Raw genomic sequence first — 27,341 nt, 5'->3', positions numbered from 1 at the left:
AGATTGGCATCTCCTTCAATTTTGGGCAAGTTCAGGGATTGTCCAACAAATTATTCTTTCTACCTCTGTGAGTTTGGCATATCTGATTCAAGTTGTATCAGTCCATTGGTGGAAATTGTTTGTGACAGTAACAAGCTACCTAATCACTTGAATGATGGATGGGAGGAGTACGTGTGATCATTAAATGGACATCTTCATGACAGTGAGATTTATGTTTGGAGAATTTATCAAATCCTATATAACCACTTCCCTGGTATATTTGTACATAGACTCTGAAAGCCTATCATCTTTGACACGATGACATTATATACTGTAGTCGTTCTTGCTGTAAGAAATGTCTGAGTGTGACAGTAGGTTGTCTACGTGTTTTATGTACCTTAAGTCTCTGTGTATCTGACTACCGTGGCCCTTTTTCTCCAGGCCCTTGGCCCCTGGCCTCTATCTCCTGCTCTCCCTCACAGTAATGAACCCTGCCTTTAAGGAACGGGGTGCAGGCAGCGAGGCATCACAGATTAGGTCAGTGGAACGGCTAGCGGGCTGAGCATGATGGATGAGGGCCAGAATGAGTTTCTGCCGCAGCTGTATTGTGAAATCTTTTCATTGTCACCGACGGGCCTATGAGGGCCTGATGAATGAGGGAGCAAGTGTCAGCAACGCCCCTGCCACTGCTTCCACTTCTGCTCTTTTAATATCTCCCTAGCTGTATGCCTGCCCTTACTGACCATCCTCATGACCATTCACAGTAGTATTGATGAAAGTTCCAACTCTCCAATTTGCGATGTACTTTGCTTCTCCTAAAGTCTACGTTAATTCAAAATGAGTATCTACTCTCACGTACTCCCAACTTAATTTTTTCCTTTGATGCAGATGGACCTCCTGCTTTTGCAGAGTGAGAGGCAGCAAGGGGGTGGTGATGGGAAGGGGTGCCTTTATGGGAAACGTTTGTGACCGGCGTGACAGCTCCGCTTGATGGATGGGCCGCCTCCATCTGGTTGCAGTGCATGTAATAAATATCCATGCTCGTGTTTGACCTCTCTCACTTACCAGACACATCTTTCACTTTTGGGACATCCAAGGGGGACTCACAATTATGCTCTGCACTCTCCAATAGCCAGGGTGTGGGGGGTAGCAGCTCTGTTTATGGGCCACAGCCCAAGGGCAAAGAGTCAAAAAAATAGATAGCTGTAAACAATGCTTCCGCCGCCAGGAGAATTCTCCAGCATTCAATAACCTTTAACACCTCCTAAGCCCTCATCTCCCTGAGCTGGGTGCCTGTGCCCCAGAATTCACTGCATAGCCGCACAAACCGCCTCCATTTTTGACCAGGAAGAGTAGGTGTCTAAGCATGGGTCGTGGGATCAAATGACACTGCCTGTATGAAACTTGTTTTAAACATAACACTTTTGAACAAAGCAATGACAAAAGAGGAAAATCCGACTTCATTATATCCAATTTTGCCCTGTTGAATTTACTCCCATACTAGAAAGATTTAATTATCTATCCTATGGAGCGAGGTTATTGTTGAGGGCAACTGAATGTGTTTGAGTTTTACTAAGGTCACTGGACTCGTTATACTCCCATCACAATTTGTAAATACAGATAGAGGAAATTGCCAAATTTTTAGTGGCCATCACCATTTCTCTTTCGCTGCTCATAAACAGTAGTTGCTGTGTTTGCCCTTAACAGTGACCTGATGCATTAGGCTGGTCAGCTCCTCTCTAATGGAAACAGATAGGCAGCCATTGGATTTTAATAAACCTGGATAATAATGAGGCTGAGAAAGCTGAGTGAATTGTATTGCAGAAGGCTAATGAAGTGCCTATGTGGGCAGTGTGTGAGGAATAACCTATAACCTATTAAGAAACTGCCTTACTCCCTCCCTGAGTTTTTGTCTTTGATTGAATTAGTACAGTCTTTAATTACTGGGCATCCAAGATGGGAGCCCGGAATCTAAATGAACATTGTCATTCTTTCTGCACTCAAGCCGAACAGTTTGTTCTGTAAAAAAATTAATGGTTTCACTTTGTTTTCACCTTTTTCGCCTCCTTTTTTATTGATTTCTATAACATTTGTACTGTCTGAGGAATTTCTAGGCCATGTAGATTCAAATCACACAGCATTATTCACAATAACGCATATGTTATAATCGCAGAGAGAACTTACTTAAAATTCAATCCACTTTGGCATCATTATCATGTATCAACATAATAAATGAGCCCTTCAGAGCATGGTAATTATAATTTGATAAATCATCAGCAGAAAATTAACTGGATGTCAAAACATTCATTGGAAAGGTTGATGAATGGAGGATGATTGTGGTGATGAATTGTGTTAATCTGCACAGTATGAAGCCAGCGAAATGGCTAAGCAGCCCAAGATGGATGGGCCATAGAAGCTGCAAGGTCAGGACACACAACTGCAGAACGAAGGGAAGAAAAAATAGGAGGGAATGAAACAGGGCAAAGAGAAAGAGCTCTCTCTCTCTCTCTCTCTCTCTCTCTCTCTCTCTCTCTCTCTCTCTCTCTCTCTCTCTCTCTCTCTCTCTCTCTCTCTCTCTCTCTCTCTCTCTCTCTCTCTCTCTCTCTGCCTATCTCTTCTCTATACTCAGTACATTATCTGTCTTCTTGCCACAGTAGCTGGGCTTCAAGACATTTGGTTTCTGACAGTGAAGTTGACCCTGCAGCCTCCTTATTAAAAATGTTTTGATCATTTGATCAATATAAGAATGATGATGATCATGATAATGGTGGTGATAATGACTTTGATTAACAATGGGTAATATGACCTCCATATGCAACAATCAAATACAAGAAAAAGCCCTGGTGCAGTAAGGGTTGTATAAAGTTTTCAACTGGCTCTCTGAATTTCCGGTAGAAATATCAGCTTAGGAGAAACTGACGTCTGCCAGTCATGGACTGCATGAGGGCAAGTGATCAATTGCCTTTTGGCTTATTGACTATGAGATTTGTAGCATTGGATTTGGAGCTTTTAAAATGGCCTCAAAATAAAATGCCATATCATTTTTTGAAGAAAACAAACAAAAAAATAATGTAATAACCCCCAGTCAAAATAAATAATTACATTTAATTAAGTTATATTCTATTTAAATTTTAACTGCAAAATGCAAAAATGCTATTTCAAAAATTAAGCTTTTATTGTTTCAATTTTGAAAGTGTAGACAAATTGTGCGAGTGTGAACAGCTAACAGTACATGAACACACACACATACAAAATACTTTGACCTAATGTAACAGACGGTTTTGGATTTTTACTTGAGCATTTATTGTGAAAGGTTTTTGCCCGCACTCCAGGTTTTACACACATAATATCCCCATTGGTGAGTTGGCAATACAATGCTAGTCACAATTGCTGTGTAAGGGTTTTCAAAGACTCTTGGCTTTATAATTACTTTAAACTGTTTGATGAGCTAATCTTTGGTGCCACTACATTTGCAAGTCCTTCCCACCAGTCTTCTATCATGTTGGTTCTGCACACATGGGGCCATCATGCCACTAATGTAACCTGTTTTTTAGTGAGACCCCCCAGAAAACACTGCCTTCATGAAGCATGTAAAGAGAGTATTTTGCTCTGTTTTGTTACAGACTTAACCAACCCTTGGGGTTTGTGCTAACTCATCCCATTCTTAGATGCCATAAATTACAAATCAAGAATTTCCTAATTGCCTTGTAAATATTGAGTCTCCTGCATTGGTTCCTATGATAGGACATTCATCACAAGACTCATGATATGGGAGTTGTACTGTAAATCATAATGCAGTTGATGGCAATTGTTGTTTTTTGAACTACGGACATGCTTTTTGTCCCCCTTGCCAAATAAGGAACAGAATATAGCCAGATGCCAATTCAGTTGTTGAAAATGGTCCTACTGTTGTGTATCCCAGGAGTCAAACCGCAAAACAATGTTTTTTATTAAAATTTGTGTGTGTGGGGGTGGGGTGGGGGGGGGCGCTGTATACTCTTTGTTTTTTGTCTTTTTAGTAGTCAATGCAATGCACTATATCATGGAAAATAGCCATTGCTTAAGTTGCGCTTTACAAGGGATGAATTTAACAATTTCGATGTATCGGCATCATTTAGCTATACCGTCCTTGGTAAGAATTTCTCGCAAGCATTTAATTTGCCAATGACTTCAAGCACAATTTTCTATTCACTTAAGCGGCTTCTCAGGGGGCCGCCTTCAGTAACTGAAGGATATCTTTGCTTCCAATAAAGTCTCATTTAATTAAATTAAAATTTTCCTGACTCCACTAAAACTTGAAATAGTACAGCTTTCCCTTGTGCAAAGAAATCTCATCAGGCAACATTACACAACTAAGCAATTCACTAAATGTGTCATAGAGAATCATCAACACACTGAATAAGTTGGTGGATGAACAACTTAGTCTCCATTGAATCATATGATGACGGACAAATGAGGGTCTGAGCAAGCTGCCCAGTGGAACACCATGTATGATGGCCTTCGAAAAATAATGTAATTGAAATTTCACTCTGTTCCCTATCTCCCAAGTAAGACTTTGTCCAGCCAAGATCAAGCCCAGTTGTCTGTGACATCTACAGTACAAGACCAAAGTTGATTATGTGGGCAGATTAGCAACATATGAAAATAAACCACATTAGCTGCATTTACTTAAGATTAAGAGCATTGTTAAACAATGCGGAATGGACAGTTTGTAATATTAATGTTTATGTTTTTCTATATTTTACCTCAAGGTCAGGACACTTGATCTTTTTGTGATAATCTGTTTGTTTTTATATTCTGATCTATTGTATAACAAGTAGGGGGCTCAGGAGGAAGAGTGTCTCTTTTAATCAGTATGGTACGGGATTCTTCCCCAGAGAGTGTCAAACTGTCAAAACATTGTGGTTCCTAGCATGATGGTGTTTGTTGAAATAAGAATCAGATAAATATAAAAGTATTTAGGGATTTGAGAGGAGAAGATGTTAAGGAAGCATTTCTTTCCATATGATTATGACTGTTTACGCTTGTATTTTCTTTCGTCTTAAACCTGATTCTTCTCAATATTAATCAAATACTGGGTACAGGATTTATTTTCCCTCCAGCTGTGTTCTCGTACAAGTAACTCACGCTTCAGTTTAGAAAAAAAGCAATACTATTTTTCGTTCTGTAACTTCTTCAGAACTTAAAACCCTCAATGACTATAAACAAAAGCCATGGACAAGTACTGTACACACATTCTCAGTTGAAAAACTCCTTTTATAACTTACTGCAGTAAAGTATTTTGCTGAAGGCATTGTGCAGCCATAATTATTTAACATGCAGTTTACTAATGTGTATGTATGTATATATATATATATATACATACACATATGGATTTATTTATATGTATGTATGTAAACATGTATAAGTAAAATAAAACATTTCTATGAAAAAAACTGAGTATTGGTACTCTGAATTAGCACTTTACCTCAAAAATTGAGCTGTATAATATTCACAAAATTTATTGTTCACTTAAAAAAGTGTGTGCGCAGGTCACTGTTAAGGACCTTCTATGATACTGTGGTGGAATCTGCACAGCCCTGGCAGACCACTACATAGAGTGGTCTGCAGGACAGAAAAACACCGAAACGGCTAGTCCTGGGGTCCTGGGGTGCCCTCTGTACCGGTAATTTCTATAAATTCTCTGGACAAGGCATCTTTTCTTTTGTTTCTTTTCATATTTTTCATCTTTTTTCTGTCTTTCATATTGTACACAGTCTTGTTCATTTGTATATATATAAAAATATATATATATATTTAATTAGTATACTTCCATTAGAACTGAGCATCTTTGCTGGTAATATTGGAAAGGCCCTCACAGATGATGATGAAGCCTTGTTCTACAAATAAACAGTCATTACACATCATTGCTTCGGAAGTGTGAGAGTAACGCTGTCATTTATCTTTTTCTTGGTATGTTCTGAGTGAGCGTATACAAACTCATAGTGTGTAATTTCTGTATTCTGGCTTGAGACTTATTATAAAATATGTGTGTGTGTGCGTGTGTGTGTGTGTGTGTGTGTGTGCGTGTGTGTGTGTGTGTGTGTGTGTGTGTGTGTGTGTGTGTGTGCCTGTCCTTGTACATGACTGACCTCAGTAGGAAAATATGTATCTTCAGAGGTAAGTCTTGTACTGTTGCTAAAGTGGATTCACCATGCAGAGATCAAAAGTCCCCCTTCACATTACATGTCATTTGTAGTCGGGAAAGTATTAATCTCATACAGAGCTTCAGACACCTCTTATCTGCCTGGCAGGTTGACATGTAAGGGGATATTTTGTCTTGATTCCGGCAATGAATGTGACTATCACTTGGCCCACACTGCATATGGAAGAAGAGAAATCACACCTTTCTCTCAGTGACTTCCATTTTCATTTGTCCTCCCTATAGTCACTCTTTTCTGTCTCTCTTTCACTGTCTCCTGGAAATTATCACCAGCCACGTCAGGAGCCGGTCGAATGGAGGGGAGAAATGTGTCACATTGCCTTTTAAGTTTCTGATTGTCTAAATGACACGGAATCTCATCCTACAGCTGTCTCCCTTTCTGACACTGCAATTATTCATAATTCTCTCTGTCAATCACTGTCTCAAGGTTAGTATTTTATATCTTGAACATCAGCGGGGACATTTATATTTGGACCCTTAATAAAACATAAATAAAGGCTAAAGAAACTACAAGTTTTGCTTTTTTTCATGTGTGTGTGATACTGTTTATTTGTTCCCAATTACTTTGTAAATTATGAAGATCCATGTGTCTGCTGTGGGTCAGTACTGGACAGGGAGACAATATTCCTTGACAATCTACTTCAGACAATGGGTCCAGTCTGCCTCTCCTGACAAAGTGTTCTTAGCAAAAAAGGCTCCATTTTGATGTCACATTTTTACTCTATCGTCTCTTATATGGTCTCTGTGTTAAACAGACTCTTCCCATCCTTTTACCGCATCCCTCAAGTAAATTGTTCTTCAAAGGTATATATTTCATTGCTAGCTGACAGCCTTGACACCTTAATTGACCTGAGAGCGTCCATTTCACTCTTTTGAAATTCTCTGTTGTAATGTGTGTCAACTAGATAAAATGATTTTCATCTCCCCCTTTTCTGGATTTCCATTTGCAAAGACTTACTGGCTGTCTGATTGAAGGTCTGGCTGACTGACGAACTGAGTGACAGACTAACTGACTACTTAAGTTCCCCCATTATCATTCTATTTGATTCTTTGTGATCAGGTATTAAGATGATAGTGGTGCTATAGCTTGAAACAGGTTCTCACGTTTAAGTATTACACACATTTGTGACGATGTCAGGATTTGATATTTCTCTTTTATCACTCTCATCCCTGGGATCTGTCTCTAAATGTGTCAGGGTTTCATGGACATAAAATTGGCGACAGCCTTTGATTGATTAGTAGTCCCTGTATCCAATTGGAAATTGTATAGTAAGTTTTTTGTAATCTTAAATAGTCTGTTCTGTGTTGTTCTGCATATTTGCATATTATCTAAGATTATTTAGGTTTCTTTTTGCAGAAAACCAGAAGAATTGTCTAGTCTTGGGATGTTTTGTGTGCTGATTACTATTTATTTGAGGATATTAACTGAATTAATTTAGTTTCATATATGTCTATGTGTATGAGTAAATCAAGCCACACAACAGCCTTTTCTACAGCTTCAATGACACTTCTTGTTCATTTTACTTTTCGTAGATTTCTCAAAGAGATGCTCAGGATTTGTATCCCATATCATATTAACAAGTATTATATGGATGACAAAATCCAAAAACTTGAACCCCAAACTTTTTCTCTTTCCCCAGGGCATGCTCGAGCATGATGGTTACAAAATGTATGTATTACTGAGCTGCTCCTGGACTCTAGACTGTGTCTTCTTGACAAGTTGCTACACTTTTTCTTTTGTTTCCATAAAAATTGCTAATTAAATGATAAACAGTGTATCAGCAAACTGTGATTGGACTGCAGGCTCCCCTCTCACCTTGCCTTTTTTATTTATTTACTTATTTTCCCAATCACAGTATCAAGAGAAACAGAAAGCACAAGATAACTTTATAGAGGTCTCTCTTCACTTGAAAATCATGCTTAAGGAACATACTACTTCTACTGTGTGCTGTGAAATGTACGAATGTGACCCATGTTTTTATTTTGCCTTTGTCCAAGCTTACTAAGTAGAGGGAGGCTTTATGTGCAGGAGTAAAAGGGCTCTGGGGAAGCAACACTTTTGGTTCTAACAACCTTTAAAGAAGGTCCAGTCCACAGGTTCAATCGTAAGCCTGTTGGACATCCGGCTTTGTTTCTCATATAGACTCCTTATCAGTGGCCTGATGCGGTTGTCCTGTTGCATGTTCCTCTTGTACCTCAGCTGGCCCAATTTGATGGCCTAAGCGCTCAAATTGAGCCATTTTGTCTCACTTTGAAACAAACTAGGACCTATTATGTGTTGCTTTTTTTCCTTTATATTCATCCCCCCTCCCCCCACATTGGCCCTGGTCTATGTAGTTTTTTACTCCCCCATCTTTCTCTGGTCTTAAGTTTGAAGCACTAGCCTTGTGAGGGGTCAGTGTTTCCACTCCAGCAGTGTCAACTTCAATCTGGGGCGATTTGGTGTGAAATGTGTGCCATGGTGTGGGAGCTTGCAGGTCAAAGCCACAGTAATTGATGTTGCTTATTCATCTGCTTTTGCTTGTCGACGTTCTCCACAGCACAGCAACCGTTTTTGTTCGTCTAAATTGTTTGAAGATTTACTGTAGGTCTTAGGGCCCTGAGAAGCATCCCCCTGCTGCACCTTTTCTATGTTCATACCTAGCAGGGGGTTCAGCGCTGTGGACGCATAATGGTTCCTGCACAAAAGAGGCTTCCCCCAATACAAGGCCTGGGGGACATCTCATAGCATGACACTGAGCACTTGGGGAACACAATGGCAGATTCACAAAGGATGCCTCTCTTAAGACAGGACTCAGAGGACATCTAGCATGATAAGCAGGGCAGCTCTCACTGTAATTTGCCATGGAGCCAGCCTGACCAATTGCCTTATGAGATCAGTGAACTATCAGTAAACAGTTTACTTTTTTCATGAAGGGGAAGGAGCTAAGCATTTGGCATAGGTTTGGTCTTTAGCTGATAAATTTAAAAAGCTGCAAGTTTAAGCTGAAGATAACGCCACAAATATGAGACTCTTGGGTCCACAATTCATAACTCTTCTTTGGTTGCACTTTTTGAGTCTGTTGATTGTCTTTCCTCTTTTTTCCTTCTGAGGAGTGACACATGTTAGATTAAGCGCAGGAAGAAATTCCCAACCTGTTTAAGCACAAAGAAGAATGTAATGATGGAGCCATGTTTAATCTGGCCCTTTAGCATGTCAGACAGCTGTATGGGTGGTATGTCCTCCAGGGTCTTTGAAGAGAGGAGATTTGGAGTAGAGATTTGGATCATTACACAATAAGGAACACTTCATAAGTACTGAAGTGAGTTGGAGAAATGAGGTTTAATGATGTTGACAGCAATTCACCTCTGCTGAATTACAGAAAAATTTGACTCAACTTGCCTTTCATAATGAGCCTCACTCTGGAAAGGTAATGGGCCAGCTGTAAGACACAGAGAGAGGCTTGCAAGTGGATAAAGCGGACAAAAAAGGATGGGAGGGATTTACTCTCTTTTTTTTACAGTGAGCTGTACTGCTGCCTTGGATTTGAACTGCTGGATTGTCGATCACATACATTCTCTTAAGCTGTCATGCCAAGGAAGAACACCAACAGAAAGGCAATCATCAATAAAAGAAAGACAATGTTAGTTCACCATGGCTGTCTGATCATCCATTATTTGAGCTGTGTGTATAGATCATTTGATCTTATATTGCGGGTTTGTTTTTACCCAAGAAAAACTCCCCCTTTCCTTTATAGTCAAACAAGTGTATTCTGTCTGTAGGCATTCTTGAAAGAATGGACTTTGTAAAATACTTACATTTACAATTGCACTATCACACACTAATTCCTTAAGTAAAATGTACTTTGAATATTTCTTACCTCACTGGAACAAAGAGACTCATTTGAGCTTGCAGCTTAGTTTGTTTATTTATTTGAGCTCTAATCATGCATCTTATGCACAGGTTTATGACAAAAACCTTAACTGACAGCTTAACACTTGAATTGTGGTGGTTCTATTCCCCCCATTTCACTGCCATCCTATCAAAGTAACAGATCTGTTCGTGTCTTTGAGTGTCTCAAACTAAATGATAAATATGTACATCATAACTGGAATTCAGCGCCAATTATGTATTGACAGAAATGTCACAGAGAATGTAAGGTTTAAATTAAAATGATGCATTTAATTTCAAACTATCTTCTGCGGTGACATGTTTTATTATCATCTTCAATCCTATAAGACAAAGCAGAAAACAAAATCAGCAAAAGAAAGAACTGTCCCAAAGGTCAAAACAAAAGCGTTACTTTTTTCATTTTTTTTATTCAACACACCTATATGTCAGTCATTAATCCTATCATTAGGCTTCTCTGTGTCAAAATGTACTAGGACCTCTTACTGTCATCTCAAGAGTCATCATACATGGCACACCCAATTTAAGATGGATCTCAGAATCTTTAAACACTAACCCAAGCTGCCCCAATAGGTCATTGTTTGTGCTTTGTCACTGTAGTTTATACTGATGATGTTTTTTTCACCAGAGATATAGCACAAAGCAGGACTACGACAGAGAGGGGGAAAAGGCTTGAAACATGGGTTGCCAAGAGTACTTGTCTAGTTATCATTTGTTTTAAAACACTGTGGAATTATAGTTTTTTGCTTGTGTCATTTCTGAGATGCCTCGCTATCTGACACAAAGTGATGCATTTAATAATATGCTATAAAGACAGCTAATTATATCATAATAAAAGCCCTGATGAAAGCAATAAGCCAACCCATTGAATTAGTGATAGTACCATTAGACTGCTAGAGTTGCATCTTTATCTTAAATGATTAGAATCACACTGAACAGGAAGTTCTTTTAATTACTTACGTGGTCATTCATTATGCCACTAGAGATTAAGAAAATTTGTTATCATTATGTGAGTTGTGGCTATACCGCCTGGAATGTTTCTTTGGAATTATACTTTCAGTAAATTGAATCCCTTATCAAGTTAATTACTTCATATTTAAACGCCCCCCTCCTGAGTTGGGTTATTCCAATTACTGACTACACCTGTGTAGTTGTGGGATTTGTATTTATTACATGTGTCATTACATGTTATCCTGTGGAGCACAGGTTTGTCAGGGGGGAAGAACCACTCAACAGACTCCTCACTGGGCCTCCAGTTTCGATTCCGCTTCTGTAAATGTTCTAGGCTGACTTGTTTTGGGATCCTTTGCAGCGAAGAGGCAGGAGCAGAGCTGACGTGTATATCCGCAAGTCTCGGGGAGGGTGTATAGATGAGTAATCTGACATTGTGCATATTCAAGCTCCAGCAGCAGCAGCAGCAGCAGCAGCGGCAACATCAACAGCAGCCGCGGACTGCTTTCGAAACTTTTTAATTAGCACTAATTACCTTTGCAGGAAAATGTTGAGGCTTGAAAGGATTTGTGTCAGCAAGTGGGAGATCAAAGATTGTGATGCTGTGCATTTTAATCTGAACACTGAGGGGTAATAGGAAGCTGTTTGTGTGTTTGAGAGGGGGAACGAGGCAGACAGTGAGAGGAAGAAACGAGGCCTCCCAGGTGGTACTTGTGTAGTCTGCCTCTTGTAATACACTCTACCTATCACACCCCAGTTCCTGCATCATTATACATTTATCAGCTCATATAGAGGAATTAACTTTTCTGTTCTTGTATAATTTTATGTTTTTTTATTTTTCATTTTTCATTTTCCCACTGAATTACAGTTTTTCTTCACTCTCTTCATTTTCCATTTGAGCATTGCACACTCTTCCCACTGTCAGTGTTTGCACACGTGTCTGATTTTGTGTTCGCCGCTTCATTGGACTGACAGACATTTCATAGAGGTGTTTTTTAATGCATGTCTGGACATCACTGTGGCAGGGTCATCCATCAGACTTCAAGACAACATCGATCATTTGCCATGAAGAGAGCGTGGGGTAGTGATTATTTGCTATTAGGTGGATGCCGAGGCATACAAATAGCTGGCAGTTGACAGTTGAACTCACTCAAATGTTAAGCGGAATGGCTCCCTCTCTCAGGGAAATGTTGACAGGCACTGAGTCGGAACAGTGTAATGACAGAGCATACAGGCAGACAGCACTGGGTGATTCTTCTCCACAGTTAGCAGTATCCATTATTGTTATTTTAGTTCATTAAAAGAGCACAACTCTCTGGTGACAAATCCATGTACCTCATACCTTCTATGTATTTTCTCTACATCATGCTATATCATTTCACATGCTGTGCATATAAACATATGCCGTGGTTGATTGATCCTGTCACTTTAATTTCACACTATTACAGTATTGAAAATGTGTAAGCTTGTCCAGCAGGCAAGAGAGCTTATGTGTGCTTGTTTGTGGCACATTGATGTCCTCACTGACTGAGATGGCATCAGTGAATTGATTTTCAGCTTCTGCTCACTGAAGAAGGAGGGCATTTGTCATGTGGATAGACAACTAATCTTTCAATACAAACATTCACAAGACGCATGGCTGTACTGTGAGCACATTCCAGGCAATATAAGGAGGGAGGGTTAGATCGTGCTCAAGAAGCATGGGCTTGAAAATATACTCCTTTCGTCTTTTGTCTAATGATTTATTTCACAGTGTAATGATAAACATATGAAGAAGCTGTCATTGTTTATTGGTGTGCAGCAGAAGACACTTGCAGGAACCCGTAAAAGAGATATTCTCCCGTGATGTTCTATCACTGTTAAAGAGACAGCCGACTGGTAAACCTTGGTCAGGTCAGAGCTTTGGCTTTCTCCAGGGCCAAACTAGTGTCAAACTAAGCTTATGAGGCTGAACCTGACAAGAATGTTGTCAGGCCCTTTACCCAGGGACAGGGTTGATCCAGGGTCATTAATAATACAGGGACTGGAGGTGTAATGAGTAGCATGAGGCCGGATCATACTGACCTTACTACAGTAGCTTTGATTTAGAATAGCCCCAACTGTTTGCGGGTGTGTATTTGTGGGCCAGTTTAAATTGACAGGTTTGCTTCCCATCTGATTTACTGTACTCTTAACTCCTCAGCCAGCACTAATGACTCTGAGAGTGAATATTAACCTCAAACACTCAGCAGAGGTATCCACAGAAGTAGTCTATAATTCACATTCTATGGAGCTCACCGTGATATTGTCAGTCTAAATCATAGAAAAAAAACACGTCATAGAATCTGCATCTTTCTCATAAGTTTCTATTTCTAAGTCAATATGAGTAGTTATATTTAACTTCTCATCAAAAATACCCAATCCGACTACATTCTGTTGTAATTTCCCCCCCCTTTTTTGCCTACCTAAATCAATTTTGACATGATCTAATCCTCTGTAAATTTTGTATACCACCTCCAAGAGAAGGCTTTGCAGTGAGGGTTTTCAGCAACAGGCTTCCGACAACAATTATAGCACAATATCCAAAATGGATTAAAATTTAACATACATAAAGAAGTGATTTGCTGGCAACACGCGATGCATTCTAATGATTTGCATTGCCATTAATAGCAATTTGCACTACCCAGAAAGGGACGTGTAATCCACTTCCCATGTGTGAATTGACATGCATTCAGGGGCGGCTATATGTGTCTCGGACGTGTGATCTTTAAATGACTGCCACCTGAGGCCTTACAATACAAAAAGAGTGTGCCACACTGACAGGTGTGAGGGAGCTAAGGATGAGAAAGTGGGAGGCTTAGGGGAGATATAGACTGAATGGCAGTCTAATTCACCATCACCATCAGAGATGCATATACAGAGATGTATTAAGGCCATAAACTGTAGCTGGGGGTAAGAATGCCGGAGCAGTCCTGATCAGCACTGTGTTGTAGGAACATTTTGGTGCATGAATATACTTATTCATAGTTAATATACAGATTATGTCATTTAGATTATTCCAGACACAGTTTTGATGCTTTTTTAAAAACATTTATTATGACATCTTTGAGGATTTGAATGGTAAAGTGCAGCTTTGTCTAACTGACTGATTTATTGACTGACAGTGAATTAACATATCATAGCGTTATTCGGCACCCTACCTGTGCTTTTCTCATTTGCACATGCTATAATTATTTACTTGTGAGTTTGATTGATATGAAAAACAAACAAAATAAAAAGTCCAGGACATGGGGTGAAAAAATTAACTGTTTCTGTTTCCTAAATTCATTTATATCAATACTAGCTTTATGGTGAGTGAGTCAATCCACAGTTCTTTTCATTAAATTATCCAAGGCTTTTAGTTTGATAGATTTGTAGTTTTTTAGTGGAGATAGAAATCACACAAAGTGAAACCTTAGCCTTTTACTTTGTTATTTGTATGGAAGAAAAAAAAAGGTTTATTACAGTTTTGTCCACTTTTATATTGTGAATTGAATTGTGGTGGAAAACACAAAAAAATACTGTTGTTTTTATTTCATTTGTATCAAGAACATTTATCTTAAGTATACTTACATTCAGTGAAACAAAACTGAGAAGGATTCTAAGCTCTGCGAATGACAGTTTGACTAGCAGATGGTAAGTTTCTTGGATCACTGCATTGTGTTACCATGGTACAGCAAAAGTCATTCAGCATACTGTAATTTGTAATTTCTTAGAATTTGTGCAAACAATAATGCACAATAACACACTGCACAACCCACCACATGTCTCACCCTGTACTTGTGATCTTATAATGTAATAAGCAGCCAAAGAGAACAGTGTAATCTTTCTCCTACCCAGGTCATTTCTCTGACCTCAACGTCAGATATTTACATCAAGATGTAACTAGTACGAGTTGTTGTAACCTTGAATCTACTCTGGATATCGCTTTTTCACCGCTGAGGTTGCCTGGCATTGCCAACACAAAATTACTAAGCAAATTGGTCTGGTCTCCCTCAAAACTTTTCGGATTTCCAGTGAGCTTTAAAAAAATTGCTCAGACTAAACACCCCTGAACCTCTTTCTGGGCTGGCCAATTTTAATAGTAACATTTCATGAGATTTTGCTGGACAAAATGTACACAAAATGTGTGGGATATTCAATTTCTTTTTTTCCAAATGATATAACATGAACAATTTATTAAAAACAATAAAAACCTCTTGCAGCATTAAATTTGTTTAAGAAAAAAAAGATGTCTCAAGTTGCTTACTCTGCACGCAGTCCAATTAAAGCACCACAGAGTCATTGCTGTGAAGTTATTTTGAAAGAAAATACAATTTTTAGATTTGATAATTAAAGTTATTTTTTGGAAAAGAGAAAAAAATATTATATGCTAGAATGCAACAAAATCCATCATAATATTTAAAGACTATTTCAGGGTGAATAACTCAGTAACCCACTTCCCCTCCTGGCCTGCCTTCATCCAGCTTTCTTATTAAGTTTATTGAAGCCAATCCACATGCAGGGTTTCCTAGGTCCACTCCCTTCCTCCATTCATTACGGTACCTTATCCTGGCAAGCAATCTGAAGTGTGCTCTGAATAGTCCATTATGCACATATGGAGGCCATCATTGCCTCGGTATTGGTCAATTCATCAAGCATTTATCTGTTGCCCTCTGAACAGGACGCCAGTAGACCTGTCACTCTGCAGTTTTGGCCTCTACATTTGGAATATAGTGCATTGCATTTCTGCATTACTGTGACCTATAAGAATATATCAGATCTTTAAATGTGGACTTTGGGTGTATAAACTTTTTAGGTTAAAAATAGAAACGCAACTTTATATTTTGTTTTATTTTTATGAAATATATCAGTATATTCAATATATATAAAAAAAAAACATACTCCAATACCTTAAGACGGGATGGTTGTTGCTCTAAGGTCCACTTGATCTATGGTATTGAGTTGTTCTAAAAGTACCATCTACTGTAGGATTCATTTAGGCAGCAGACATTAGGTGAGACTGCAACACATGTAAAAGAGCTAAGGCTGGCATTTTCCATTTTTCATTTGTTGCTTGAGGATATGTGACATGACACTTGTGTACAACATTGGATAGAGTAACTGACATTTTAGCCAATAATGGTTGAGAGTTTTCTCCCCTCTGTTGTCAGCAGTGGTTTATCAATCACTATATCTGCATTAGCATTAGTCTATCGATCTGGCAGGTCTGCTGTTTGGGTCACTTTCTCCTCTACTTTGTCCTTGTCTGGTTTATCATATCCTCTGGTGCTTCCTGTTGCTCTAGTTAAATATTTGAACATTTACTTGTGAGGTCGGTCGGCAGGATGACAGCAGATGATTATGATTTTCTCTCTCTCTATCACTCTCTCACTCTCACTTTCTGTCTTTCTGATGAAAAGGCATTTCATCGCTTCCTATTATACAATAATAATTAAAAAAAATGCAATTTTCCCAAGTGTCTCAGATACTTACACATTTGACATGCACAGTCAAAACTATCCTTTTAACAAACAATGTTGATCGTTGCAAACACTGAGTTTCATCTACAGCTGTTCGTATTTATTAATGTATTAAAAATGGTTTAAGGAGAGTGACAGTAGGGACTACTTAGATCTACATTTTCCAGGGAACAAAAGATCAAGGTTTAATGCCCACATCAGTCTGAGCATGTTAGAAGTATAGTGTCATTAAAAAAAGCTTTTTTTTAACTGTATACTGCATTCAATAAATATATTGTCAATGTAATTTGTCAGTGATTGCCATTTACTAAATTTCTCTGGCTTTGGGATTCAAGTCAATTTAGATCATTAACTTTGTAAAAGCAAGAGCTGCATTTTTTTTGGAACCATAAAGTACATTTGCTGCAGTGTTTAAACTTTGTTAGATTTCTAGGCCACAAATTAAAACAAGGAAGCTTATAAAAAGCTTAACTATAAACTATGGAAATCTGGAGAGAGCAAAGAAAGCTGGTGGGTATTTAGAAGTTCAATCCCTGTACTGTAGTTAATGCTGGATGGGACTCAGTGACTCTCCCCTGGCTGTGAATTTAACTGATTAAATCAGCCAGTGCACGCAGCAGTGGTGACATGAAAACAACAATTAATAAGGCTCCCTCCTATGCCATGCGGCTCCCTTTAACCAAGCAGCTAATAACATAACCCACAGGACTGCAGTCTCTCTCCCTCCCTCTGTCACACGTGACATGTGTGCACACACACACACACACACACACACACACACACACACACACACACACACACACACATATATGCAGGTGGCAAGTTTGTTAGCGACCACTAAATTAATTGATGTTTACCCAATGTGGTATTTAGTTGTGCCAAGCAACATATTTACGTTGATTATACATGCAGTTTAGTTGTATCTTCTGTTTTTACATATTATTTTTTTACCTACATTATAAAAGCAATAACCGTTAACGTTTGGTGCAATGAATATTTTCTATCTCAAATACTTCCATGCCACTAAATGTTTACTATCTTTGGTCATTTCTAATTAGTACTACTCAAAGACTCATAATATAATGACTAATTACAGAGAAGAAGCAAAGACAAACTACAGTAAATTGTGGTAATGAATTATAAATGACTTAACATTTTGTAGTAAGCAAACATAATAGCGTGACAGAGCATGCAAATTCTTTGACCTCTTATAATGTTGCACATCTCACCATTCATCCATCTAGCCTCAACATTAATCAGACCTGATAAGAGGTTGTCAGATAGCGGCTTTGCCAGCATATGGGTTGGTGTTGTGTGTAATGTGTGTGCTTGCAGAATCTCTGTCTCTGTCTTTTTGAAATGAGGAAGCTCAACCTGCCACATTTTAAATCAACAAAGGACTTCTAGTTTTTCTTCCTTTTCATGCCAATAACATATTTACAGTCTTTGTTTTGTAGTTTCAAGATGTTTTTAGTATGTCTACTTTGTCTTCTGAGTTATCAGCTCAGACTGATGTATGACACTGTTGTAATATTTGTAATAATAACTGATTCATGTAAATAAAATTTACAGATTATCTAAATGATGCAACTTGTATCATACTGCAAATGGGAATTTTTTAAAACCAAAAGAACAATTAAAAATATTCAAACATATTAACAAAATATAAAAATAATAAAATCAAAACTGTTCTATAATGTAAGAATCTGCCACTTAGTGTCTTTGAGAACTACAGATGATAAAAAAGTATATATTTTGCCTCCTCTGCACAAACCATCAGGCGATTAAATGTCAATAAAGTCACCTAGAAAGAGTTAATATAGTGTTCTGACAGTGTAAAGGGTTCAGGCAACACACATTACTATCGTGAACCTCTGGAGCTTGAACTTTGCAGAGCCCTAACATTAATCTTGACATCTCCCTCCATCATTTTTCTACCTGTGTATCTGTGTGTGGGGGGAGAGGGAGGGTGAGATGAACTTTCACCTCTTTCAGCATTGTCATAAAAACATCGGAACAGCAAGATTCAGTTAAGACCCTTTGTTGATATTGAAATCTGAAGCCTATGGCTGAATAGTTGCAAAAAACTGTTTCCAGTCCTTTCTATCTGTGATTGTGAATGTATTCCAGTTCTTCTGTGAAAATGATGGATGACAAGTTAAATTTGTCTCTGGGGAGTGAAGGTGAACTGTGACAGAGTGATTTGTCTTGGGAATGGAGGGTTAGGGTCAGGCAAAACCGGGTGCCTCAAGGCACAAGACATTGACAAATTCATCCTGCCCGCTGCATTTCTGAAGCCTTTTGTTTTGAATCCTGGCTACTCACAAGTGACCCCCATCCCTCATCCTGCCAGCCACTGAAGGATGCCTCACCATGCCAGGGGAGCTCAGCTCCACTAATTCTTGTCATTCACTTCCTTGACAGGCCCGGACCCATACTCTCCGAGCGTATAAGAGGGGACAGCTGAAATATTTATTTCTGCACAACATGGCCTGGCCAGATTTAGGATCATAACTGTTTTCCCGTTGCCTTATCATTGCAGGTCACTGGCAGGCCTCGAAATGTTCGCTGAGCTGGAAGAACTGATCGCTGACAACAATCTACTAGGAAATGACCTATGGTTGCCCAGGTTACCCAGCCTCCACACCTTGACACTCAATAAAAACCGAATATCCTTTTAGACTAACTACTGTTCCCCTCGTGTTCTGTGCAATACTCTCCAAACATGCAATGCTACATGTAAGCTTTAACAAAAATGTGTTGTTAATTTGTTGTTTAAGTTGTTAAGTCTTTCACGATTACACATCAGTAAAAAAATTTCCCCTTGTTTTAAGAGGACCGATTTTTAATGGCACAGTTGTTCAGGAGTATTTTAAGTCCAGAGAAGAGCTAAATGCAGGTTTTGTTTTTGAGCCACAGGGACCTCTAGTGGAATCAGATTAGAGTCAACAACATGTTTTTTAATTTGTTTTTTGTTATTTGTTGTTGTTTTTTAAGAACCTTAGTTTAAAGCATCTAAAATTGAATTTTAAATGTATATATTTGTTTTTTTATTGGTGTTTGCAGTTTTACTCATAATTATTGCAGTCATAATTGCACTCATAAAGTAATTATTTAGAATTATTATACAAACATTTTGACTAAAAATATAAATATAATGAATCTGTATCATCATGTATCATGATGCTTGCACTAGTGGAATAATATTATTTGCATTAACGATATACTCATTTATTTTTTTTATGTTTGATTATAATATCCCTGTGTGTTCTACTTTTGCCATCAATGCACAGCATTAACATAGGCACCCTAAAGTCAAGACACTGACAAAATGCAAAGCTGTTTATGATCAGTTAAAGATGTGTTAACTTCCTCTCTACACTTCAGAACAAATTTAGCAATGTGTCCTGTTTTTCTCTTGTAGTGAAGCTCCTACTGGGTAATGATGTTCACTCTCTCATATTTAAGCACAGAAACACACACACACACAAACATACACACACACACACACGCACACACACACACACACACGCACACACACACACACACACACACACACTCCTAGAGTCAACATTAAAACTGGGGCTCCTTGAAGTGTACGTCTGGGGCTGTGTGCTGAGTTTGGTTGTGAAGTGGTCGGTACATGCTAATAGGCCAATTATGTACATCCTGTCGTGGCACTGTGCCATTTTATAGCTGAGTGCCGCATTAGTGCAGTTGTATTTTGACACTTTGGGGTTCAATTTTCCAAGTGAATGTATTAGTGATGAATGTGTCTGCTTAGGAGCTGTTTGTTTTTTCCACATTTTGCAAAAGTTTTCCACAGTACGGCTCTGGGAAGCATGGACTGTTTGAACCACAGGGCATCCATCATTTTGTCACTATACTGCAGCAGGCCACCTAGGAAATGAAAGAGATGAAGAGAAAGAGAGAGAGTAGCAGCCAAATTGTGTCACTATGATATGCCAAAGCCTGCACCTTAAATTGCCCTTCTGTCTGCCCAGTCTCACAAAACCGGTGACTAGTCCCTTTGAGCACCTCAGCAAATTTGACAGTGATGTGTTTTAGTGCAGACAGGCTTGGGAGGAGCTGTGTGTGTAGTAAATGCTAATGTAATTAACAGCGCTAGGTCCTTGACATCCGCCCTTTGACACCTGACTGATATTGAGGCCCTGCTGGAACACTTGGCTGATGTAACCCCATCACTGAAGTACCTAAGCTTGCTGGGAAATGAGGCCTGCCCCAACCAGCTGGTCAGTCCGGATAAGGATGAGGATGACTATCAGAGATACAGGTCAGTCAACTACATGGAGGAACACAATGCTGCTACAGGCATACAGACAGATTAATAGCAAGATACACTATTTCAATTTTATTTGGTTTTAATTTTGTTTTAATTCATTTTTTAAAGGGGACTGAGATAGTACCTCACAATAGTTGGGGATATGGTGGACTACAACTCATATTGTGCTGTTAGGTGCTACTGACCAAAGAAAAAATATTTAAATTAATTATCTGGCTTCACTAACAGAGACTGTGAAGTGCAAATTTGCTGATATCATAAATAATATCCAGACCCGGATTAAGAGAGTAAGGTCTTCATGGTCTCAAGTGATCGACCTTGAAGTCGTCCCTCTTCACATATGCAACAAAAATAACCAGCTTTTGTAATGCTTGTTCAATGCTTTTAATCAGGAGGAATGAGACACAGCAACCCTAATCAGGACCTGGTGTGTATTATTTCAATAATTTAGCCTTTAATTGTAAAATAAAAGGTTTCTTATAATGGCCATCAATATAATTGTTTTAATACTGTATTGCTACTATTTTGCCATTTTTATTTTAGGGGTTTTGATTTTCATCTCATTTTTTGCGTAATCTTATCTCTGATTTTTATGTGTTGGATCTTAGTAATTTTTGAGCTGTTTAAACTAGATTGCGTTTTTCTAATATTTATGGATCTTTGATAATTTTTAGGTAATCAATTGTTTGCTAACTTCAAGGTCCTCATATATATACTGTAAATATACACTAATGTTCATGGTATCTAAATTCTTTTTTTTGCCTGGAAAACAATGCCCCCCATTTGCCAGTATTATGGAGCACTCTTCCAAACCCATTTATCTATAATTCTGCCCAGTTAGTTTTGTAATCCACAGTGACAGAATCCTAACCCATGCATTCTGAAGAACAAGCAGGCAGACAGACCCATCTTTGTGTATCCTGATATTCTCAGACAGATTTGATTCTGAGCTATTCAGACCAACTTTTTGTAAGTAATGGATTTGGAGATGTTCCGTTCATTTTAACATCCAGCCCTCTACATTTCACAAGCAGACTGTGGAATCAACCACATCACTCTAAAAGCTTTGTCAACTGGCCCCTCCACACTCCAGTTTGCAAAATGGATTTCATGTGTGACTACTCACCACCACAAATGAGTGTTTACTACCCTGCCTCACCAGAGCAGATGATGCATTAAACATCAAGCAAGGCCCCAAGCCATGCAATATGACGACCATTTGTCAGGGTCCTTTACATGAAATGTGATAAAAGGCGAAAAGCATACTCTCTTTTGTCTGTTTTAGCCCTAAGTGCTTGTTTCTGACTTTGTGTTGCCTATTAATCATTTACCACCCATGCCTTTCTTGAATAATTCCCTCCCGCCTCTCATATTCCCGACCCGCCTCACTTTCTCCCCTCTCCTCGCATGCTTATCTTACTGGGGAGGAAAGCTGTTCTGGTTTGAGTGACAACGTCTACGGCCATGTAATGTAAAATTCATAATGTGTCACATAGTTAAACATCAATTTGAGCGTGATGCAGATTTCATGTCTGACGAGGTTAGGCTGTATGCAGGTCGTGACTGCACTGGCCTTGGACAATAAATACTCAGCCAGATACATCATGCGCACTCGTAGTCTCAAATGAAATACTCTCATGTGCAGTATTGGTTCTTAAATTTGCACAATGACATAGAAATATAGTGTTCATTCACCCTGTAGTTCATAGTCTGTTCGAAGAATAAATGTCTTTTATCATAGCCAACCATGCGTTTGTGGCTATTTGTGGTACTACAAAAATACATTCTAATTCCATCATATGGGTAGCTACTGATTATTTAGCTCAGAAACTATGCCGTCAAAAAGCGTAGAGAGGGGACTCCTGTCTCTGCTCGAATCCTGTCAAGCAGGAGTCTGGGCCTGTTTTGCTCCAACCATCAGCTGCGCCTTGTGTTTATTCAACTGCTTTGGCCACTGCCATAAATGCAGTCGCACGATAGCTATTTCTGACAATGGTTATTTTGAGATTCATTACATCAATATGTGTTCTCATCAAATGTGTCTATATTATTTTTATATTGCAAAGAGATTGAGGTTAACCCTTTTTATTTGAATTTCTATGAAAGAAAAATATAATTGCTTTCAATTCATCAATACCTCTTCTGCCCAGTTGAAAAACTATACAATAGCAGCAAATTTAGTCCTAATTTGATATCCCTAATACATTTTAGCTGGATAATTTAAATGATAATATATTGTAGACTCTTTAAACATTGTCATTACTTGCCAAAATGTATAACTACCAAATAACTTTATCTAAAGAAATCCGTTTTGGGATCTTAATATAATTTAAATCTGAATTTATTGAAATGGCACAATCTCCTCCAAAGTCAACACATATTGGCACAGTTACATTTTTATGTCTCCGTCTGTCATTTCTCCGTCTCCTAATGATTCTTCACCGTCTTATCCTCAGTAGTTGGAACGAATTATTACTATACCTACTGGCTGACAGAGCCTTGTCATCTGCTCTGACCCTGTGATGGTAGGTTACCTATGAAGAATAACCCTTCTACATGTCTCCCGAGGGCATCTTCACATTTCATCATGGAAATGCTCTGAACAAAGTGCTTTACAGGAATGGAGACACGGGACAGAAAAAATACATCTCAGATTTGAGTGCTACTGCTCTCATCTGAAAAAGACCTTATAATTGGGGTTAGAAGGAGAACCGTTTTACCCTACTCTGTTCAATTAATAAAACACTTTGTTCTAGTTAAGATACGGGTCAGAATAGTATTCGCGCTTCCTTGTCTGCTTTACCTTTTTTTCTAATCTGTTCGGCGATTCAAGCAACTTCACCTTATAATCCCGAGGTGTTAAAAACTTGACATGAGCGTCACCCCTGCACCCCTCCACACCCCATCGCCATCATCAATTTGTCATGGTTCTTTGCACACAGGTCTCATCCCTGCCCATATCCATGTCATTTCTCACCCTGCACTTTGGGTGCTGCATGCATGTCCTTTTTGGCGACCAGCTCGGTCCTGACATACTGGTTCCTCTTTCCCTGCCTGCCTCTGAAAGGATCTGTTGTCATCTATGTATGCTAACTATTATCTTTTGACATCTTTCTCCCTCCAAATGAAAGACAGAGTGTGTCTGAAAGCTTAGAGAGACATCTGTGATGCTGCCTGATTGACAGCTCTGGTAGACGGGTTGCATCTCCTTTCATGCTATTTATGTCATACTTATTCTTATCAGTTTTGAAAGCATAAACGTACCAGAAAAATATCATTAACATTAAATCTCCATCAACATTGAATCAGAGCAAACACACAGTCGTTCAAGGTTTCTTAATTTGGGCATTTAATATGCATTGCTTTCGTTAGATCTGTTTCTCAGAATCATACAAAGAGATCTTTTAACGTAATGGTACGACAATCTTTTGTTTAGCTTTTTTTTTCTCTCACAGATACTTTGTTCTGCACAAGTTGCCGTATTTGAAGTTTCTGGACACCAGGAAAGTCACCAGAAAAGAGGTGATTGAGGCACAGGCAAGAGGAGCATTTATGAAAGTGGTCAAACCAAAGTCAGAAATGGTAAGGAATTTTTTTTTCTATTTTTTCACACAAAATTTACTTTCAGTCTATTAAAAGTCTTGACTGCATTTTATACATTTACCTGCATCACAAAAATTCTGTCCGTAGCTCTCTACCTACACAAAGGTCCAATCGAAAAGTGTCTGTTTCTATTCACCGCATACATGTGTGTGTGTGTGTGTGTGTGTGTGTGTGTGTGTGTGTGTGTGTGTATATGATGTGTTTTATGTCCTTTAATGTATGACCATTGCCTGACCTGATTCTGTATGCATGAGCTGAGATCAAACACAACAGGCAGCCGTCCAGTCACGGTTGTGCTGGCAAGTGTGACATGGCTGGCGATCGGAGTGACAGCTCACGTACATGCTGCTCACAAATGCTCACAATTATCCTCCGCCTCTGCAATTTTTCCTCTCTTGTTTAGGGCCACACAGACTAATTAGAATTTGGGAGGTTCACAGATATACCCACTTCAAACCCCTTTCAGGCTGTTCCTCCTCTTCTTTAGCCCCTTTGATAATGCAATATGAATGAACATCTTTTGCCTAGATTTGATTTCATGTAATTGTAAGGTCATGAAATATTTATTGTTCAAATCAGCTTAGTTTTGTCGCTTCAAGGTCTCTTGGGCTCTGACAGTGAGCCTGCGAGGTAAGAATGGATCCAAAATAGCAAGAGCGAAGGCATTCAACGATAGATTAAAGGCATATGAGTCAATGTTGGGACTAAAAGTGTACGAGGAAAGCAAAATATTTATTTTCTCAGATAATCAGCTCAGAAAGTATTTTCTTTTGGTGGCAGTTCATGCACTGCTTTGTTCATGATTCTTCATGCAAGTGGCAAGAAATCGAAACACTGAAATAATTTAACCTCACCCTGGCATGTTTGGCAGATGGAGGAAAGTGGAATAAAAACAATGTTCATTCACTTTATATGAAAAAGAAACTAAGGACCTTGACAATCTTTTTGGCAAGGTAAAGTCACTTAATAAAATTTTATTTACATAGCTTGTCAGTGAAAAAGAAATGTTTGCCTTTGTCACAACAGCCTTAGATGAAAGGAGAGATAATTACTGATTCTAGCTGACATGATGTGTGTGTTTTTTGTATCTTTGTGTCTTTGAACCTCCAGTATATGATTATTTATTCCCTATGCAAACTAAAAAGGTTACTGCTTTGATGAAAATGCATCAGCTTTCCTTTGCACACTCTGTGCCTTATCTTAAAAAAACAAACAAAAAAAAAAAAACTTACTGTTGTAAGCAGTCTTAGACTCACTCTACACAATGAGGATAATCTTTGTATGGACATATCCCTTGTCTGGACCCTGGGATGCCACGGCATAATTTGCATAACATTTGTTTTGAGTTTGATGCGATGAAACGTGTCAAGTTTCACAGACTTGATGAGCCATGAGCTCTAATTGTTCACATCTTCAAAAGTGATTGTGAGCCCACTAATAGTGCAGGCCACCAATTAATGGAACACTTTCAACGGTGCAGGAGAGAGGGGATGGATGATGGCATAATTAGATATTTGTGTTTCCTTTTATGTCTTGTACAGCAGGATATGTTTCTCATAACAGCGGCTCATAGTACAGTGTTTGCCATTTGTCTCATTGCAAAGCATGGTAATTAGATGCCTGGCTGTCATTGGCACTACCACTGTGTCTCAATAATTGCAATTATTGGTTGGGGAAAATTGCAGTACCAGAGATGAGGTTAATAAGATTCATTTGGAAATTGTATTTTATTTCATTTGTTATTTTTTATTTTACTTTTTACTTCACACACAATTATAGCTATATCCTCTTTTCTTTTTTCAGCAGTAATTCCATGTTATTTACCTTATATGTTTCATACTGAGCATCTGTACAATGCTTTGAGTCAGCGGTGTAACAGTGCAAGAGAAGGTTTAAAATGATGTCCTCTTAAGAATGATCCATCACAAAACCCAACCCCCTTGTTTTAACAATACAATAATAGAACACAGTACTCAACTTTTAAGTCCTACCCTCAGTCACAATGTGAGACCATGACCACAGTTTTAAGTCTCCTATCATCGCATCATGGCGTGGCACTGAGCAATGCCACATGGTCTCTATAAAGTAGCCATGGGCTTGAGCACAATCTGCACAACATAGCTTTTTAAACATCCCAATTTTTTGGTCAAATCCGTACAACAAAGTAAAGAAAAGGCACAGATATTTGGCAAAATAAGATATAAAACAATTATATAATTTTGTTATATGTTATATCCTATGTGATATATATATCCTCTGTGAGATATATATATATTAATATATATATATAGGATCGGGAGTACCATATATATATATATAAATATATATATATATCTGAGATTCAAACAAATGTGAAGTGTTATGAATGATGCAAAGTGTTTTCCATTGACCACAACACGAAGCTGAGTCAGAGTGGAAAAGCCTTTAGCTGTATTTTGGGAAATTGGGCGTGTTGGAATGCTATAATGTGATAATTCTCTTTGAGGACTTAGAGGTCATGGAATGAAATGGCGATAAACCACACAGAGCCATTTGGACTATGTTGAGCTGCTTTCGGAAAATACATGTGGTACTTCTTGGCTCTGTTTCGCCATGTCCCTCCACCCTGCTCACTTTTTGCTGTTGAAATATAGCCATAACTATCAAAACACCAACAGCACATTCTGCTTTCAGATCCCAAGTACTACAAAGAAAAAGTCCATAGCAAATTGAACTGGTAGAATAACTTTCACTCCTTGCCACATGTTTAAGAGCGTTTCACAGAATAAAGTAACTCCATGGTCGTCCTCACTAAGCACAGCTTGGTAGCTACGTCAGCGGGTATAAATAATAATAATAATAATTTATCCTTTATGAGTCCCTTGTGGGGAAGTTCGTTCACTGCAATTAACCCATTATGGATGAACCATGAGCAGTACGGATGGGCAATAAAGT

At 38.5% G+C, this 27,341-nt stretch overlaps 1 protein-coding gene across 1 annotated transcript in view; it reads left to right on the top strand.

The window, feature by feature from the left end:
- The window catches only part of lrmda (leucine rich melanocyte differentiation associated), a 212,751-nt gene that overhangs the window by 125,825 nt on the left and 59,585 nt on the right, over positions 1-27,341 (top strand). Inside the window, exons 3-5 of the mRNA XM_086171168.1 lie at positions 19,044-19,170; positions 20,656-20,795; positions 24,260-24,386. Of these exons, the coding sequence (XP_086027294.1) occupies positions 19,044-19,170; positions 20,656-20,795; positions 24,260-24,386 (394 nt within the window). The remainder of the gene's footprint in view (positions 1-19,043; positions 19,171-20,655; positions 20,796-24,259; positions 24,387-27,341) is intronic.

This window comes from Fistularia commersonii, chromosome 2, assembly GCF_037954325.1.
Source record: "Fistularia commersonii isolate RoL2024-O1a breed Wild chromosome 2, RoL_Fcom_v1.0, whole genome shotgun sequence".
Taxonomy (NCBI): Eukaryota; Metazoa; Chordata; class Actinopteri; order Syngnathiformes; family Fistulariidae; genus Fistularia; species Fistularia commersonii.
The sequence above is the reverse complement of the archived record's forward strand: the minus strand, read 5'-3'. Positions and strand labels throughout refer to the sequence as shown.